The sequence below is a fragment of the Cucurbita maxima genome, unplaced genomic scaffold (assembly GCF_002738345.1).
Source record: "Cucurbita maxima cultivar Rimu unplaced genomic scaffold, Cmax_1.0 Cma_Scf00003, whole genome shotgun sequence".
In the NCBI taxonomy this organism is placed as follows: Eukaryota; Viridiplantae; Streptophyta; class Magnoliopsida; order Cucurbitales; family Cucurbitaceae; genus Cucurbita; species Cucurbita maxima.
Window position 1 is genome coordinate 1,391,440 of NW_019272019.1, and position 17,866 is coordinate 1,409,305.

The window sequence follows — 17,866 nt, forward strand, 5'->3', positions numbered from 1 at the left end:
ATAGCTTCATTTCAAGCCCTTTGTGGGAAGAGATGTAGGTCCCCCTTATGCATTATGGTTCAACTTGAAAAGAAGATCAATTTTACATAAATCAAGCCTAATTGTACATTTAATTGAGTTACTTGGTAAAATTTCAGAATATATACGTTGAACCATGATGTTGTAACAAATCTGAAAACACATTGTTGACCTTGATGTTGAAGCAATTCGAAATGCATAATTTACGGGGATGACATGGAAATTATAATCCAAATTAACAAGCCATTTGGGTCATTGACTACCCAATTAAAAACTTTATAGGTGGACGACTAACGCCTTTTGAACCCTAAATGGAAAGCAAAGAATAATACAAAAGGGGAAGGTTACCTAAAATGAAAGGGAGCCACCAAAGGAGAAAACGTAAAAGACACAGCCGAGGCTTCTATTGCTGTAAAACCGAAAGGCAGGAAGAAAAACCCTAAGAGAGGGCAAGAAGAAGAACTCTAATTTAGCAGTTGTTGATAGCAGAACGAAACGAAGTCCAAGAAGGATAAATTAGGGCAAAGAGGTGGACGAGAGATCTCAAAGGAGGAGAACTTCCATTGAAGAACAACAACAAATCTTGATAACTCTTGAATCATTTAATCTCTTTTCTTATTCTACCAATTTTACATGATTAAGATGTGGATTCCTTTATTTAATTCTGTTTGTATGAAGAGCTAAATCTTATAGGGGAGGCGGAAGAGTTTTATGTAGTTTAAGTATGTTGACGGTGTGGATTCAGTTTATTAAAGAGTTGTTATTAATGATTTATATGTTTGCTTAGTTGACCACTTTACAACCATGTTGACCACTTCATGGTATGGCCTTGTGACAATCATCTATTTATGTCCATCAGAACTGCAGAACTGCTCATCCACGTGCATGCGAGTTGACTAGTTGTGAATGGTTTTAGATCTTTTGATTTCGTGATATCTTACTACGAGCGTATACATGTCAAATCCCAACAAAAAAAAAAAAAAAAAATACTTACTGAGTATTTTTCAATATGTCATCGTGTATTCATTTGAACCTCTACATTATTTAAGTTGTTATTCTCGAATTTCAACCCAAACCTATATATTTTTTTTTTTTTTGAAACGTACAAGTTTGTAACCTATTCATTTTTTTTTTTTCACTTTAAAATGACATCAACATGAATATGGTAATGAACTCAGGTCTTAGAAGATCGGATTTTTACCAATTTCATTTTTGAAAAACACTTTTTTCATCTTTAAACTAACTCGAAATCCAACCCTATACCTAGTGTCAGAATCGCAATGCATGGGCAAGCAACCATGGACAACACGTCTTGGACAAGCATGACCATGACATCTAGTAATTCTATTTCCACCACCTCCGTCTAAATTTGATATCACTTTTCTTTTAAAACTAAACTTTTGTAAGAAAAAAAAAAATCCAAAATTTTTACTTTTTATTTCTTTTTGAAACATTAACGACAAAAGAGAACTACATGTTTTACTAATATTAACCAAAATGAAGAGATAACGACAAGCAAATAAACATGAAAAGCTATTCATTCACAGTCAAAGTTTGTCCTTTTGAGAAAAACAAAACAAAAGAGAGCAAGAAAAGCAAAGATGGAGACGAGCATTAACCATTCAATTGGTGCTATTTCCACTCATTCATGAACAAATAAATGTATACCACATAAGAAATCCACGAATACACTTTGTGTTCTATTTTAAATGCCCACTTCCCTCCTTTTACAAAGGTTCGAATCTCTACCTCCACGTATTCTTGAGTTAAAAAAACAGATGGATATATCTTAATTCATTGATAATAACGTCATTTTTTATAGAACAACAAACCTCCATACTGGTACACACCATTGAGTCTAGACAACTCTTCTTCACTAGAGCAAATTGTTAGTCTTCCCAACTATGAGATACATCAGCAGGTGTTACAACCACGAATCTTCAATATGATCTTACACCTTCAAGACCCAAAACTTTTTTGTTTGACACCTAAGTCAGTATGACTACACCTTCGAAAATTCTATTGACATAACTAAGTTAAGATAAAGGCATGACTTTGATACTAGAGATTAGAGATAGAATAACGACCATCGCTTTTCTTTTAGTTTTCCCAACCAGTTTCATGCTAACGGAGATAGTGTCACTTACTTATACAGCGGTATAGTCATATTAGACACTACCAATATGGCCATCCCACGACCAAGATTTTCCCTCTTAAATAGACATCATGGGGGCGTGTGTTCACCACACTTCAACTTCTTCTTCTTCTTCTTCTTCTTCCCTCTAAGCCATTGTCTTTAATTTATCTCAATAGGGTTTCTTCTAAGCCTTAGCATGTCAACATTGAACAAAAGCAGCTCCCTCAACAATTGCACCAAGCTCCCCCTCCCATCCCATGACCAAATGACATCAACCCACAACAACGTAGTAGATGAAATCCAATCCCAACCCTTCGACTACTCGAAACGCGCTCAATGGTTACGCGCCGCCGTGCTAGGCGCCAACGACGGTCTCGTCTCAACTGCATCTCTCATGATGGGTATCGGAGCTGTCAAGCATGACGTTAAAGCCATGATTCTCACCGGTTTCGCCGGTCTCATTGCCGGTGCCTGCAGCATGGCGATCGGTGAGTTCGTCTCCGTTTACTCTCAATTAGATATAGAAATGGCCCATATAAGAAGAAACAAGGACTTGGAGGAAGAGGAGAGAGAGAAACTGCCAAACCCTCTTCAGGCGGCAGCTGCCTCGGCGTTGGCCTTTTCCATCGGAGCTATGGTGCCGCTGCTGGCGGCTGCGTTCATTAGGGAGTATAGGGTTCGGCTAGGAGTTGTGGTGGCTGCAGTGACCATGGCTCTAGTAGGGTTTGGGTGGCTAGGGGCAGCGTTGGGGAAGGCACCAACGGTGAGGTCGGCGGTGAGGGTCTTGATCGGAGGGTGGACGGCCATGGCTGTGACTTTTGGGTTGACAAAGTTGATTGGATCAAGTGGACTATGAGAGAATAATTAGCAAATAAAAAAGATGTCACATTAAAGTTCTTACTAATTGGTGTGTAGGGAAGTATACATGAATCAACTATAGTTTAAAATGATGTGGGATTGGGCAGTATTTAGCTGATTTTGATTTGATTTGCTTGTGTATATATATATATATATAGATGGTTTGCAAACGTTTCGGGGTTCCTCGAGCATAGTTTATTTAGTTCACGACGTGATAGTCTCATCTGAATATCAAAGATGTAAACTTTTTACCTCTAGTTAACCTAAAAATCTCTCGTATCTTCGCCCTTATTAAACTCGAACCTCTCTCGAGAGAAGTACGGAATTGTTTCGTACAAACTTACCCTAAATCACTTACTAAATTTAGAGCAATCGTATTTTAGATATTAATATTAGTACGAATTCTTAGTTTTGAAAATTAGAACATGAAACTTTACTCATTCACTATTAATTATTTTTATTTCAATTTGAGAGGAAAATGTATCACGAGAGTGAGATATTATATTGTTCTTCTAATAGTGTTAGGTCAAACCAACAATAAATTATGATGTTAATATAATATTATTTTTTTGTTGTTTAATATAATAATGTGTGAGATCATAAACTATTAAACCTAAGTATTAATATTAACATAATTAATAGCAACTTTTTTATGTTAATGTTGTCCCTAACAGATTTAACTTTAAAACTTTTCCCTTTCTTTTAATGATTATTGTAAACTTAATGGATTAAAAACCTACTTTTAAAAAAAAAAAAATTGTAAATAAGATTCTTTATTTATAACACTCGAGTTGAACGTAAAGGTATATGAATTAATCTATATCGTATCTGAATTATTTATTTTACCTAATTTGAAAGGTGCAATTTTTTCGACGACTTAAATATAAGAACTCTAAATCTAAATTGGGTTTAACTTGAAGCAATTTAATATTGGATAAACTATAATAAAATATTTACATAATTCACATAAAAATGGTATATCTTAAAAAGTATATAACAATATATAGATATTGATAATCGAGAAAAAATCTATATATATTAAATATATCAGATAAAATTATATAAAATATTTATATATAATATTATATTATATTAATATATAATTATTAATAATATATAGAAACCAAATGTATAATGATCTTAGTTATAAAGATTAATTTCAAATATTATAAAAATAAATAATATAGAAAAAAATATATTATATATTCTATGATATTAATTCAAATGATTGAATTGAGGGACCTTTTTAAATTTTGTTATGATATTTTCAACTTTAAAGCATTATATTAACTTATATATTTTAGGGTCATTTCAACTGTTATTACAATTCAATCCATTTTTAGATTTCAACTGCAATTACAATTCAATTCATTTTAGATTTCAATTGTCATAATTTGAGGGTCATTTCAACTTACAATTCATTTTAGGGTCATTTCAATTACAATTCATTTGATAACTTTATTAGTCGATGAAACCGTAGGACTCTATGCTTCGTTAAAAAAGGGCATAATAGCTACTTTTTTTTTTTATTATTATTAGCATATTTATTAATGAATTTTTTAGGTATATGAGTTGAGTTGGAAAAATGTTTTTGGACAACACAAAATTTCAAGTTAGTTTGGTTAGAGACCATTGCAACCAGAATAGAATTCACAATTCAAACTGGCTTAACTCGAAAGGGTTGTTATTTTTTTTAATTATTTATAAAATATTTCACTTTTCAAGCATTCGTGTTATAAGTTAACTAAAATCCCATCAACCGTCCCGTTCCACGGTTTTTAGCCAACAAGTGAAATGAAATACTCCAAAAATATTAAATTAGCGAAGAACAACAAACATATATTTACAGATATTGATCATGCAATCACTAATTTCATACCAAAAAAAACAAAAATCTCTATAGGTAATCACATCAAAACTTAGGTATTCAATGATATTCCATAAGAATGAGAGAACATTTCAGTTGATTGCTTGATAGCTTTCTCATTCAACAAAAATAGTGTTATGTTATGCCGCATACCTTCTCACCTTTGATGAATTGAATTCAACAATCATCATCCATTCCATAAAACCCAAACTCGGCAGGCACAGCTGTTCTTTTCAAGGAACCTGTTCTTGCCTCCCCACCTTTCCTCTGTATCTTCAACATATCAATCCAACGACACCGGACCCGAACCAGCTGTTTGAAAAGTTGCAAACCACACAAGTTGATGGTTCGTTCTTCTCATTGAATCTTGAAAAGGTTCTTCAATTTTACCACCAGTCTCCACTCATCCGTGGACAAGTCATCCTATACGACATATTCGATTCATTGGCCAAAACAGACCATAATAATAATAATTGAATTGGATGAAGATTTGAAAGACCTTTTGTAATGTCTAACAGTGTAAAAATGCTTACCATATCATCGTAGGCTCGAATTTCACGATGAAACAGAGAGAACGAAAGAGAGAGAGAAGTAAACTAACCCGATAATTGGCTTTGAGAAGGTCAATGGACTTCCTGGATATATGGCTGACGAGTTCGTCCTCCAAGTCGAAATGCCTGCCGTACATCTTTTGCTGCTCCTCCGAAGAGTGCCCGACTATCTGTTGGAACAACCCGATGAAACTTTAGCACATATTGAGAATTTGAGAAGGGATCAGAGTATTAAGAAAAAGTAGAACTTTCTAATAAGAATCATAAGATTGCATCAAACAAGCCTATTATTTTAGGAAAAAATTATGGAGATCGTAACAATAACGACTGCAACACCGGTAGAATTAACGAAAAGGGTTACCTTAATGGCAATCTTCTGCCCTTTCTTTGCATAATCAACAGGTTTGTGATTATTTTCAATAGATGCAATACGACCAATGTCAATAAATTCTCTTTGAGGAATACAAACTGGTGTGCCAACCTGCAGCCATGGTAAAACATCAAAAAGATTGAACTACAGAAGATATATTCTTCAACCTGCTGTTTGCAAATAATTCACGACATATATTGAAAGAAATTTTTAAAAAGAATGCAAAAATACAGGCAAAAGTTCAATGTTCTTCCATCAAATATGCACTATTATTCTTCCTTTTCTATCGTGACCATAATACCATAAATGCCTGCGAAGTATCTTATGTCGAAACTATTAAAGAAATATCAAACACTAGAAATCCGAAGTGTCAGATTGAACTTTAGGACAAAAATCTAACCAGAAAGAGATTATGCCTTAAAAAAGGAGTGTTCGTAGGGATCTATTCTATGCTACTCTTGAGGTAGCGTACTTCCAAGTAACGTCCCTGTTGAAAGACATTTCTCATACACGAGCCACAAAATAAGAGAGATTTGCAAAACCCATACCTCAAAGTATCTTCCATTTTCTCTCATAACAAGCAAATTATATTAGAATCCAAAATGAAAACTGAAAAAAAAAAAAAAAAAAAAACTGTACAAGGAAAGAGGTAAGCATCGCCTTAGCCAGTTCAAGCTACAAAGAATATGCCCAACTAGCCAAAACAAAAAATAAAGGAGTACCATGTTCTATCAGAATTGGAAGCTCACAAGATTACCTCGCTCCCAAGCCTCTTCCATACTATCCCTCTTATCTCCAAAATATAGACTCACACAAGTCAATTTTACATCTAATAAATGAGAACGGTCAGGATGGTAGCACATTAGCTACAAAATATAGACTCCTTGCTCCCAAACCGCATTAGCCAGTTCGAGCTACAAAGAATATTGGCATCTTCATTCTTGACCCACTTCCTCACATCTTCGACCTCACACGTTACTGTCTCATTTTCTTCTTCTATGCACAACTGGCCTTCCCCCTTGCTCAAATTCTCTTGTTTCTCCGCTTATTTTTTCTTCATGCAAAATTATTTCACACACAAATTTCAAATCTTCTCAGTTATGGAAGGTTTATATTTTCTTGAGTTTTGTAACATCTGCAAACTCTTGGCTTTGAACAAACTCCTAATTTTCTCAACCTTTTTCTACATTATCAATTCCTCGTCGTTTTGGAAATTGAACCAGTCTAAATCATTTTTTCCAAGATACTCTGAATTCAAAGTTGATGTAGGTTATGCTGACTACCTTGCAAGGTCTAGGATAACAATAGCAGGAAGTGATGTGTGTTCTAGAATAAGCTTCTGCCTTTCTTGGTCGTGTTTCATGACCAAGAGAGTATTTTCTAGTCTTGAATATCCATCTAGCATCTTAGTACTCCATTCTTGGACAAATCTTTGAAATTTTTTTACCTTAAAAGGTTCCCCAAAATAATGTGAATTGCTTGGCAACGAGCACATCTCACAAAGCTCTCTCTAAACGTCCACTCTAATACCAAATTCATGTAGCCTAAGTGACTAAACCTAAAAGGAGAAATCTCCCATAATCAACCCTAGAATCTTTATTAGAATGAAAAATGAAAAGAACACACGGAAGGGGCTCTCTAGTTATAGAGAATTAAAAGCAAACTAAAACCCACAGGGAAACTAAAAAGTCCTGTTCCAAAATTTAATAGTCTTGTTCAAAGACGTTAGTTTTCTAAAAAATCGAAAGCCCTCCCACTTCTTTCAAATCTAAACCGTAGCCCCCCACCAGAAATCAAAGGAAGCTTTAAGCAAAGGGTGAGAAATCCACATGTTTTCAAATCTAAACTGGCTCGACCCCAGGTCAAGTTCCCAAACTTCAGGAGGTTGGCCAATAGTCTGAAGTTACTCTATGCCCACTTGACTACCTCACCTCAGGGATCCTTTCGGTTTCTCAACACATTCTCATTTAACTAACAAGATAGTTCTAGACGATGGGAAATTCACAAGAAAAGGAAACTAAAGAATTATTGGAAGAAATAAGATAAAGGAACAGACAGATATTAATTAAAAACTACCTGCAAATCCAAAAGATCTTTGCAGAAATCATATGCAAATGACTATTCTAAATTGATTTGAAAATTGTAATTTCCATCAACAGTAACAATTTTAAAAGTGTCATGCATTTAGACAAGTTAAAAACGTATGGTTGTACAGCAATGAAATTGTTTTACATTGCTTCTTATCCAAAAAAAAAAAAAAAAATTGTTGGCTGATCACATAAATGAAAAGGATTAAAAAATTTGATCAACAAATATAACGAGGTGTACAAGGTATGGAAGGTCATGTATCAGAAATGAATGCTAACATAAGGATGTTGCAATGTTAGATTTTTTTCCTTCTTTTCTAAATCAATTCATTGTTTTTTTTAATCACGTGACATATATTTGAGAGGCAACTGATCTGTGTACATGCATCTACAGAGCAAAAGATAAGAAATTAAGCCAAATTTTGAGATTTTAGAGGTGAAAATATGAAGCATTGAACTGAACATCAGAGGTGAAAAGGAAAAATAAATACCTTGGCAATGCCTTCAACCACATCCACCCCCAACACAATTGGATCCTTCTTGTTGAAAATGCAATTTGGTAAAATCTTAAGAACACAAGGAAAGACTGCTTCCTCAGCAGCTTCTTTCTTCTTTTCCTCTTTAAGATTATCGATATAGGCCTTGAATTGGTCGAACAAGTGATAGATGATATCAGCGATAAAAATCTTCACACCAAGCTCATCTGCAAGTTCTCGAGCTTCTGGAGTCACTTTAACATCAAAAGCCAAAATAGTGGCATATTCTTTTTTCTTTTCAAGCATTACACTAGCTTTCATGACATCCTTTTTATGAACGGGTCCTATACTAATTCCACTAACAGGAATGCTCACTGCCGGGGACTTCAAAAACTCCAACAATGCTTCCAAGGAACCAAGTGTAGATGCTTGAACACAGACTCCCTCACCAGACCTGTCTATCCTGCTCAAAACTGACTTCATATCTTCCATTGCTGAATCCTTAATGTCTTCCAAGTCATCCTCAGGACCTACCACGTGAAGACTGGTTCCAGCAATGGCATGCTCAAGACCCTATACAAATGTTCATAAAGATATATACCAATGAGATTTCATTAAGATCATTCAACAGAAGTAATACTCAATCTCATCCAAGTATGATGTGCCCAAATTTCTTTCAAAATGACTAACCATAGTGTCCAGGTCAAAATAAATACCTCTTGATGGTAAAAAAATATATATTGTATTGCTTGATTAATAGTTATGACCAATCACCTGTCCAGTTATTTTTATTCCCTGAGCAGCCTTGATTTCCTTATGATGTAGATATGTTCCCTGAAAAGTATACAAGCATCATCAGCAGTTCATTACAGGACATGCATATAAATATAATAGGGTTTCATCAAGGAGTGCATATTCATACAGGCCACAAAAAATCAGTCATTGAAGTGAGAGTGCTTGGAAAATATTTTCAAATACTAAGAAATACCAAAGACACTCCCTCTACCAACCTTCCCCCTCCAGCTAGAATAGCACATGCCCACCTCTTTGGTACAGAATTTTAGATTCTTTTGTCAATAAGGAATGGAACCTAAAGCCAGACTCTGAAACCTTCCTTTTTCCAGGTTCTACAGTAGTGAACATATTGATTTCAGAAGGGTTATTTATGAACTCATTTTACTGTCTTTGAAGTACATTGTGTTTCTTCCTACAGTGCAATAATTCTGCAAATACCTCAACAAGCTTAGTAGTAGTAATCTCTCGTTCCAATAAGGATGTATGACTAAGTTTCAATAAGGACGCCAGGACTCTGTTATTCTGATAGAAATGAATGTTGTGGCAAACAAAAAGATATTTCTCACCTTTCTTTAAATCAAGATGATACTTGAATCTAAAATTATTTTCCTCCAACGAAGCTTGGAAACAAAATCCAAATTCAATTGAAGTGGGACACTTACACACTTGAAATTATTACATTCAACTCAGAAACCAGCTTCAAACATCTTTATATTTTATCAAAGTTAAAGGAACCATAACATGGAAATCTGGAATGAAGAATATATATATATATATATATACATGAACATATACACATATGAACATGTTACTTTTGAAAAGGAAATTACAATGTCTTATTGTGAGAATTCAAGAGAACAATTCTCTCCCACAGTTTGTCCTCCTAAAATCCTATCTCCCCAACTCTCACTGTCGTCTCTTGCATATTTTTGACAGTTGCTACTAATTTCCAAGCATTAACTCAAACATGTCTAGTTATTCCCGTAAATGACTCATAGACTAATCAAACCACATATACAGAAAGAGCCAAAGATGAATACATCAACAAGATTACGTATCACCATTAATTTTTGTCATCTTTTATAAGAAGGATCAATCATCTAAATGTATATGAACAAAAAGAAGCTAAAAGCAGTCATACCTTCACTCGGAGTTCCTTCATTGGATGGGGCGTCAATAGGGCTCGAATAGTAGTAACAATTGGGCCCTGTAACAAGAAAATTCCAAAGTTGATTTTAAGACCCTCAAACGACAAAATAATTCCATATATTCATAGATCAGTGCTTGCCTGCATGCCACAAACAACTATTTGATCTCCTTCATGCAGCACACCATTAACCAATATGACATCAATAGTTGTTCCATGACCTTCAACAACCTTGACCTCTAAGACCGTACACTGTTGATCCACATCAGAACATGATCAGTTTTAAACTTCTCACATTAACATAAAAATAGTAATAAGAAGCCATAGCAAATGAAAACACCTGCACTTCATCACTATACGTAAGTTTCTTCGTCATGGTTTTCTGGGCCCACTGCACCAATAGTAGTAACATGTCGGGAATACCTTCACCACTAACATATTCAGAAACAAGCTATTAGAGAACTTGAAAGAAAATATGTTGAGTGCTTAAAGAAGTCAAAATAATAATACCAACAAGTCAGCAAAACTTACGTAACAGCACTTGTAGGTACTATACTGAAAGTCTCCCCCATTTCTTTATTTTTATAATAAAGCTCGGTATTTAACCCTTGCTCTTTAAATTGAGTAATAATCTGTTGTTCAAAAAAAATTACAATCAATCAAGTTCATATTAAACTGAGGTAAATAAGAATTACAACTGAAAAATGGATAATGCATATAACCTGAATAAGCCTCATATTGAACTCATTCTGCACATCTTTGGATTGCTGCTTCATTGTCTTAAGTATAGGTGCATTGCGGGTTGTTTTCCACCCATAAAGTCTGTCAACCTTGAGAGTTGCATAGCTTTTTTGGTCAGAAACAGATATCTCATTTATTGAATGAAATATACAGAAGGGAGAAAATAATTCATAATCGAATATTTTTTGAAAAAATGTCGAATGCAAATACAAACAAAAAGTAGTTACCTTATTCAGAGCAATAATAAATTCTGTGTTTCTCATCCTCAAGAGATTAAGAGATTCTATTGTTTGTGGCTCTAAGCCATGCATGATGTCAACAACCAAAATTGCAAGATCACATAAACCCGAACCACGAGAACGCAAGTTTGTAAACGATTCGTGCCCAGGGGTATCAATAATAAGTAGGCCAGGAACCTTCAGCTTTGCATCAGCTTTCAATTCCCTAGTTCTTTCACGAATGTTCTCAGCAGGAAAATATGTAGCCCCAATCTGCTGAGTAATTCCTCCTGCCTCTCCCTCTTGAACATTTGTACCACGAATACAGTCCAGTAGCTTGGTTTTACCAGTATCAACATGCCCCATAATACAACAGATGGGTGAGCGGAGATTTTCTTCCTGTTGTTTAGGAGTAGCATCCGGAATTGAAGTTCTGTTCTTAACAGCATCATCTTTTCTTTTGCCCTTGTCCACAACCTCAACCTCATGTTGCTTCTTTGTGTTTTCAATATCTTGAGATTTTATAGGCTGAGAAGGTAAACTTTTTTGGGCAGGGGCAGCTGGCTTGGCAACTATATATGCAAGTATTAGTAAACAGAGAATCAAATTTCTGCCTTTAAATTTGAAAATAGAAAAAGAAAAAATGCTAAGACGGAATTAAAATCAATGATATAACAACCTAAATTTAACAAACAAAAATGAAAACAAACAAACAAATAAAGTTCTTCTTTTAGAAGACCATTATAATAACATTCAAGAGGCTTACAAATAATCACTTTTTTCTAACAATCTGTTTGGACTTTCTAAAAACTACTTTTTAAAGCACTTAGAAAGTCATTCCAAGCTGGCCTATGTCTATGTTATAGCTTCGAAGTACCACTCATGGAAAAAGATCATGTGTCTCTCCACTTGTTGGATATATTTTTCATAGTAAGTCAACTAGTTAGTAATCATTTCAGCTATAATTTGTGAAGGGATAGTAAAAGTGCATACACCAGATAAAGCAAGATTTTTTTTATAAGAAACATTTTTTCTATTATCAAAAGAAGGCTACAAAAGGAAGGGGAGATGAAATATCCCCACACACCAAAGGGTAACAAAAAAGGTGTCAACTGGTGACAATTTGACATAAGCTATAATTACAATATAATTTAGTAGTAATCCAACAAGAAGCAAAAAGAATGACTAAATCCCAAAATACCTCCCTGCTGGAACCTATTTTGGAAGATTCTTGAGTTCCTTCAAACCAATGCCGTGGCCAAAGGGGAACAACCACCCCCTTAGACCAAAGGACCTTAGCTTTTCCTTTAAAAAAAGAACCATCAATGATCTGAAAAAAGGGCCTCTCACGCTTTATTAGGTCAACTACAATGAAGATTAAAAATGCCAAAAAGATTTTCCCAACCACAGCCATGAATGGACAAAAGAAGAACAAATGCGTCAATCAACCGTTTAAACGTCACCAACCAGCATTGGCTTAGTAAAGAAATTTTGGAGACAGCAACTCTGTAAAGTCGAGGGAAGGCTTCAAACAACGGTACATCCATCAACCGTTTATCCCTCCCCTCCAAAGCCTGATTTTATTAACTTTGCAGAGTTCAATTTTGTACTGATTTTCAGAGAGTCAAATACTCTTCATGATCTGAATCCAAAGGCCTTTAAAGATGCAAGAGCCTTTCATCGAGGGCCCCCAATCATGCTCATCCCAGCAGTATTTTGCAGCAACGACCTTCCTCCACAAAGCCTCCTTCTCCACCATAAAACGCCAGCCACATTTGGCAAGGAAAACACAGTTCCTCATATCAAGATTTCAAATGCCTGTAGAAGTAGGGAGGTCGTTTCCCACTTTATAAGATTCACCATTCCATCCACTTTGCTGTCTTTCCAAAAGAAATCTCTAATCATTTTCTCCAAAGACTTGATGACTGGATTAGAGCACGAGAAAATAGAGAAGTATAGAGAAATGTTCGTAAGGATGGAATTTGCTAAGTTCACTCTTCCTCCTCTAGAAATGGTGAGACTCTTCCACCAGTCCAACTTACTGGCAATTTTATCTATCAAAAAACCAAGAATAAAAAAAACTGACTAAAATAATCTTTCAAAAAATGAAAATCATCATGGAATGTATAGTTGTTTCTTTCAATCCAAAGAGACCCTAAGAAATCTCCAACTAAATTTAACCAAAGAATTTCCCGATCTTTTTGACGAGGTAGCCGCAACTCGAAGACAGAAATGCTCTCCACATTGACCAAGAAAGAGGTATGCCAACTAAGGGAAGAGAGCACCACATTCCAAATTCTGCTTGCAAAGTCACATATATAAATAAATGCCTGTGAGATTCAGAGTTCTTAATAATACATCACAAGACCTTTTGGAAGTTATGGAATGGAAGAAATTGACGCACTTTTGGAAGTTGGGTCATAGGATTTCATAAAGGAAGAAACAAAAAAAAAAAGACCATGGCAATCTCCCAAAAAACAAGGAATAACGAGGATTTCTAATTGGGAATCGTAAAAAAAGAACTCCCTCATACCCTCTCCTTTCGCTCCAAGTCTTTTTTTGTAATTTTATTTAATTTGCGCACAACACTTAATCCTTCCCTTTGATTTTCATGCACTCAATTTGTTTTTTATTTTTTATGAAAGCCCATGTTTTCGTTGAGAAAAACAAAAGATAGCGAAGGGGCATACAAAAAAGGAGCAGGGAGAAAGACAAACAAAAAGGGACTCTAATCTACAAATAAGATCCGAAGAATAATTAAAAATAAAATCTATGGACAGTGGACACTAGTAGAAAAATTCAACAAAATATTACCGACTAGACAAGTGTAAATATCAACCGGTTGACAAATCAATAAAGAAGCAACAATAAGTGTCTAAAGTGCTGCATGATATGGAAAATTATAGAACTTCCAAAAAGAAACAGTTGACTGTATCAAAATGGAAGTGCATCTTCAGCCCCCATGTAACTAGTTCTAATCAATTGTTATCTTTTATTTTGATTAATGTTAAATTGATCCAAGTAACCTGCAAGAAATATGCATCCAGAACATACATATGTTGATTTATAGTATTGACATTACCTGCACCGCCTGAAGTTGGAGCACTATTCTTTCTATTTTTTTTCATGCCATTCTCAGATTCGGACTCCAGCTCCTCATCAGCAAAAGAACTTTTTAAGGAAAGATCAACAACCGCATCATCCCAACTCTTTGCATCCCATTCATCATCATCCTCGTCTTCTTGAATTTCATTATCTACAGTAGCCTCCTCAATAGTATCTGATTTTTCCTCCACAAGCATCGACTCAACAGCTTCAATCTTCTCAGATTCCAATATTTCAGTCTCTGCCACATCTTTTTCTTGTATTCTTTCTTCTACATGTTCCACTACCTTAGTCTGTGCACTACCATTTGTTTGATGGTGGGCTGGTTTTGTCTTCTTTGTCTGGTATTTTGGTCGTTTAGCCGGTGCACTGGGGTCAGATGTAGATAGAGGTAAGGCCCCTGCATTTGATAATATCTGATTCCTCATTGCCTCCAGCCTCCGTTGTTCTTCCTTTTGTTTCCCTGTTAACAGCTTGCCTTCCTGTTTCTTCCGTAGGAGCTTCTCTTTTTCTCTTTCCTTCTTCCTACGCTTAGCCTCCTCAGCTTGCCTTTCAAGTTCTTCTTGTCTACGTCTCTCTTCTTCTTCCTTTCTCAATTTCTCTTCTTCTTCCCTTTTCCTTCGCTCTTCTTCTTCCTTTCTTCTAGCCATTGCCTCTTGCATCTCCCTAACATGCTTTGGCACTTTCTTCTCTACCACTTTACCCTTGGCAGCACCTTTTTTGGGTTCAATAATTTCGGTCTTCACCTCCTCGATTTTCTCATCATTCCCTTCAGCAGCCGCTGCTGCCGCAGCTGCAGCCTTTTTTTCCTTCTCTTTCTCCTTCTTCTTTTTCTTCTTCCTTGCTGCAGCAGATTCTGTGCTTTCTTCTTCCACTTCCTTTTCAGGAGGAGCTACAAGCTCAGGTTGGTTCTCAACTTTAGCCTCTTGTGAAGAAAGAGGAGGATCTGCTGATTTTGATGTAGCTGGCCCCTCTCCTAGCTCAGCAAGAATCTTATCCAAATCATCTTCTTCTTGAGCAGTCCTTCCGCTCTTCTTCTTTTTCTTTTTATTTTTTGAAGTTTCAGCCACCGCTTCCGTCTTAGCTTTAGATAAATTAGAATCAAGATTGCTACTTGCTGTATTGAGTATTTCATCGCCAAGCGCATTTTCATCACTTAATGCAGTAAAAGTACTGCTGCTATTCTTCTTAGAGGACTTTTTCTTGCCAGAAAATGAAATAACATTGACATCGTCCTCATCAACACCATCAATGTCTAATTTACCTGGCTTTGAAATAGAATCATCACCATCATTTTCCTCATCTGCTAATGCTGCACTAAACAAATTTCCACTCTTCTTTGAACCCTTAGAGGACTTCTTTTTCTTACCAGAGAAGGTCATTGTAGTAAAATCTTCACCATCATCCTTATCATCATTTCTGTCCTCATCTTCATAATCAAGACCACTAAAACCTGTAAATGCATTCCCGGCCTTCTTACCACCTTGTGATGACTTCTTCTTACCTGTAAATGAAATAACAGGCTCATCATCAATCTCTTCATTCTCATCATCAATTACATCTTCGTCCTTCTCATCATCAAGGGCACCGAATGCTGACACTGCAGAAAACCCACTCTTCTTGGAAGACTTCGACGACTTCTTCTTACCTGAAAACTTGATCACAGAATCTTCCTCTTCATCATCATCCTTTTCTGCTGTCAACACAGATTCATCATCATCGTCATCATCATTAGCGCCATCCTTTCCCTCCTCCTCAAGCAAACCAAAACTGGAAGCAGTAAAAGCACTGCTACTTCCACCCTTCTTCGACTTACCCTTCTTCTTTCCGGTGATAACAATTTCAGAAACACCATCCACATCATCATCATCATCATCATCATCTTTAAGTTGTGAAGCTTTCGAATTGCCCTTCTTACCTTTCTTCTTCCCCGTTATCATGACCTTGACCTCCTGATCTTGGGCTTCTTCAGTCAACTCGGTTCCAATAGAGTACTCATCGTCATCTACTGCAAATGTCTTTTTCTTTGACTTCCCACCACCCTGGGCTGCCGCAGGGGCGCCGTCATCATCCCGTGCAGTAGGCTTCTTTCGACCCATTGGTATATCGGCAAATTGAAACCGTAAAACACCAACGATTGCGCCCCGAAAATCCTACCTGCAAATTCATTGCTATAAATTAGACGCATCAACACCAATCGGCTACGTATCAGATCTCTCTTCAACATAATAAAACCATAAAAAAAGAAAAAAAGAAAAAAAGAAAAAAAGAAAACAACAACAACAGGATGTAGAACGTATAAAAAAAAATAACATAATAGCCCAAAAGAACGACAATGAACCTTCGAAGTCAGCTATCCAGAGCGAAACGAAGAAAGTCAGCTAGTGAAGATAGAGAGATATTGATGAAGCTAGCGAATGGGGTGGGAATCTGGGAGAGCTTCGTCCAGCAAATAGAAAATCATATTAACAAAGCTGGCGATTGAATTTCAGTCTAATTGGAAATCCTGTTTTCATCCAAAAACAATTGTCTGAAGTAAAACCGATTGGCCAGGATTTCAAATTAAACACTGACCCAATTCCAAATTGGTCCTAATTTGAGGACGGTTAATCCAAAAAGAAATGAGATTCGATCACGGCGGCGAGCGGCTGAGAGATAGAGGGGCTGCGACAGAGAGATGGGATTGGAGTGGCGCCGTGAACTTGGGGCAGAGAGAGAAGAATGAAAAGTGTCAGTGGAGGTGTTACCGGCGATCAGCAGCGGCAGAAGAAAAAACGCCGGTGAGGTGCGACAGCGGTCGATATGAGGAAGTGAGAAACAGAGAAGAAACGAAATTGCGAAGGAAGGAAGCAAGCTAGGGTTTAGATTTTTTTTTTTTTTTTTTTTCCTTATATTATGTAATAAATATGGGAAGTGGATTTAAATATTGTAAAATAAAAACAATATTACTCATTTTTAGGTTAAAATATATTTTCCTCTGACAAAAAATAAATAAATATTTATTTAGTTTTTAAACATTAATTCAATTAAATTTTAGTATTAATTTTTATTACCTAAGACTCTTGTAGTTTATAAATAAATTAGATTCTTATGTGATCTTAATAATAAATTTGATTCAATTAAATTGTTGCAATTTATGCTCTAATTCTCGTAATTAATTATTTGATTTTTTAATAATACTTTTTTGATTCTTCTATTTATTTTATTTATTATTGTAAAATTTAGCGAAATAGTTTTGCAAGAGTTTAAACTTGAAATTGATGTCATGGACTCACGTAGGTTGACTTGGATTTCAAAAAACAAAATTCAAAATTTCATTAAGAATAAATTAGTGACATCATCTTAAGTTAATCAGGTAAGTGGCATTATTATCGGCATGGTTAGAAGTTTGTGTTATATATGATGACATGTGCCTAGTGGCTTCGCACGCGTCATATGTATGTTATGTGTGATGTGTTTATAATATGTTGTGTCTATGATATGATACGATGTATGA

At 35.6% G+C, this 17,866-nt stretch overlaps 2 protein-coding genes and 1 long non-coding RNA gene across 3 annotated transcripts; 2 read left to right on the forward strand and 1 right to left on the reverse strand.

The window, feature by feature from the left end:
- The first annotated feature begins 455 nt into the window (after positions 1-455).
- On the forward strand, positions 456-1,108 carry LOC111474017. The gene is made up of 2 exons (XR_002715843.1): positions 456-751; positions 878-1,108. It is a non-coding gene; the product is annotated as an uncharacterized LOC111474017 (long non-coding RNA).
- Positions 1,109-2,256: 1,148 nt separating this feature from the next.
- On the forward strand, positions 2,257-3,304 carry LOC111473970 (vacuolar iron transporter homolog 2-like). Its single transcript, XM_023119253.1, has 2 exons — positions 2,257-3,118; positions 3,154-3,304. Exon 1 carries the CDS (start codon positions 2,352-2,354, stop codon positions 3,009-3,011), a length of 660 nt encoding a protein of 219 aa, XP_022975021.1. The 5' UTR covers positions 2,257-2,351; the 3' UTR covers positions 3,012-3,118; positions 3,154-3,304.
- A 1,548-nt stretch (positions 3,305-4,852) lies between these two features.
- Positions 4,853-17,240, reverse strand: LOC111473749 (eukaryotic translation initiation factor 5B-like). The gene is made up of 13 exons (XM_023119154.1): positions 16,712-17,240; positions 14,348-16,527; positions 11,275-11,837; positions 11,029-11,136; positions 10,838-10,938; positions 10,647-10,737; positions 10,448-10,558; positions 10,301-10,366; positions 9,139-9,198; positions 8,380-8,937; positions 5,793-5,912; positions 5,482-5,601; positions 4,853-5,303 (listed from the first exon to the last, which is right to left on the reverse strand). Exons 2-13 carry the CDS (start codon positions 16,467-16,469, stop codon positions 5,238-5,240), a joined length of 4,086 nt encoding a protein of 1,361 aa, XP_022974922.1. The 5' UTR covers positions 16,470-16,527; positions 16,712-17,240; the 3' UTR covers positions 4,853-5,237.
- Positions 17,241-17,866: the final 626 nt, after the last annotated feature.

Excerpts from the sequence above, each read along its gene's own strand:
- LOC111473970 (XM_023119253.1), top strand. The coding sequence starts at position 2,352 with ATGTCAACATTGAACAAAAGCAGCTCCCTCAACAATTGCACCAAGCTC.
- LOC111473749 (XM_023119154.1), bottom strand. The coding sequence starts at position 16,469 with ATGGGTCGAAAGAAGCCTACTGCACGGGATGATGACGGCGCCCCTGCG. Across the intron at positions 11,137-11,274 it reads TTATTATTGCTCTGAATAAG|GTTGACAGACTTTATGGGTG; the intron begins GTAACTACTTTT and ends GCAACTCTCAAG. Across the intron at positions 10,559-10,646 it reads CGTATAGTGATGAAGTGCAG|TGTACGGTCTTAGAGGTCAA; the intron begins GTGTTTTCATTT and ends GTGGATCAACAG.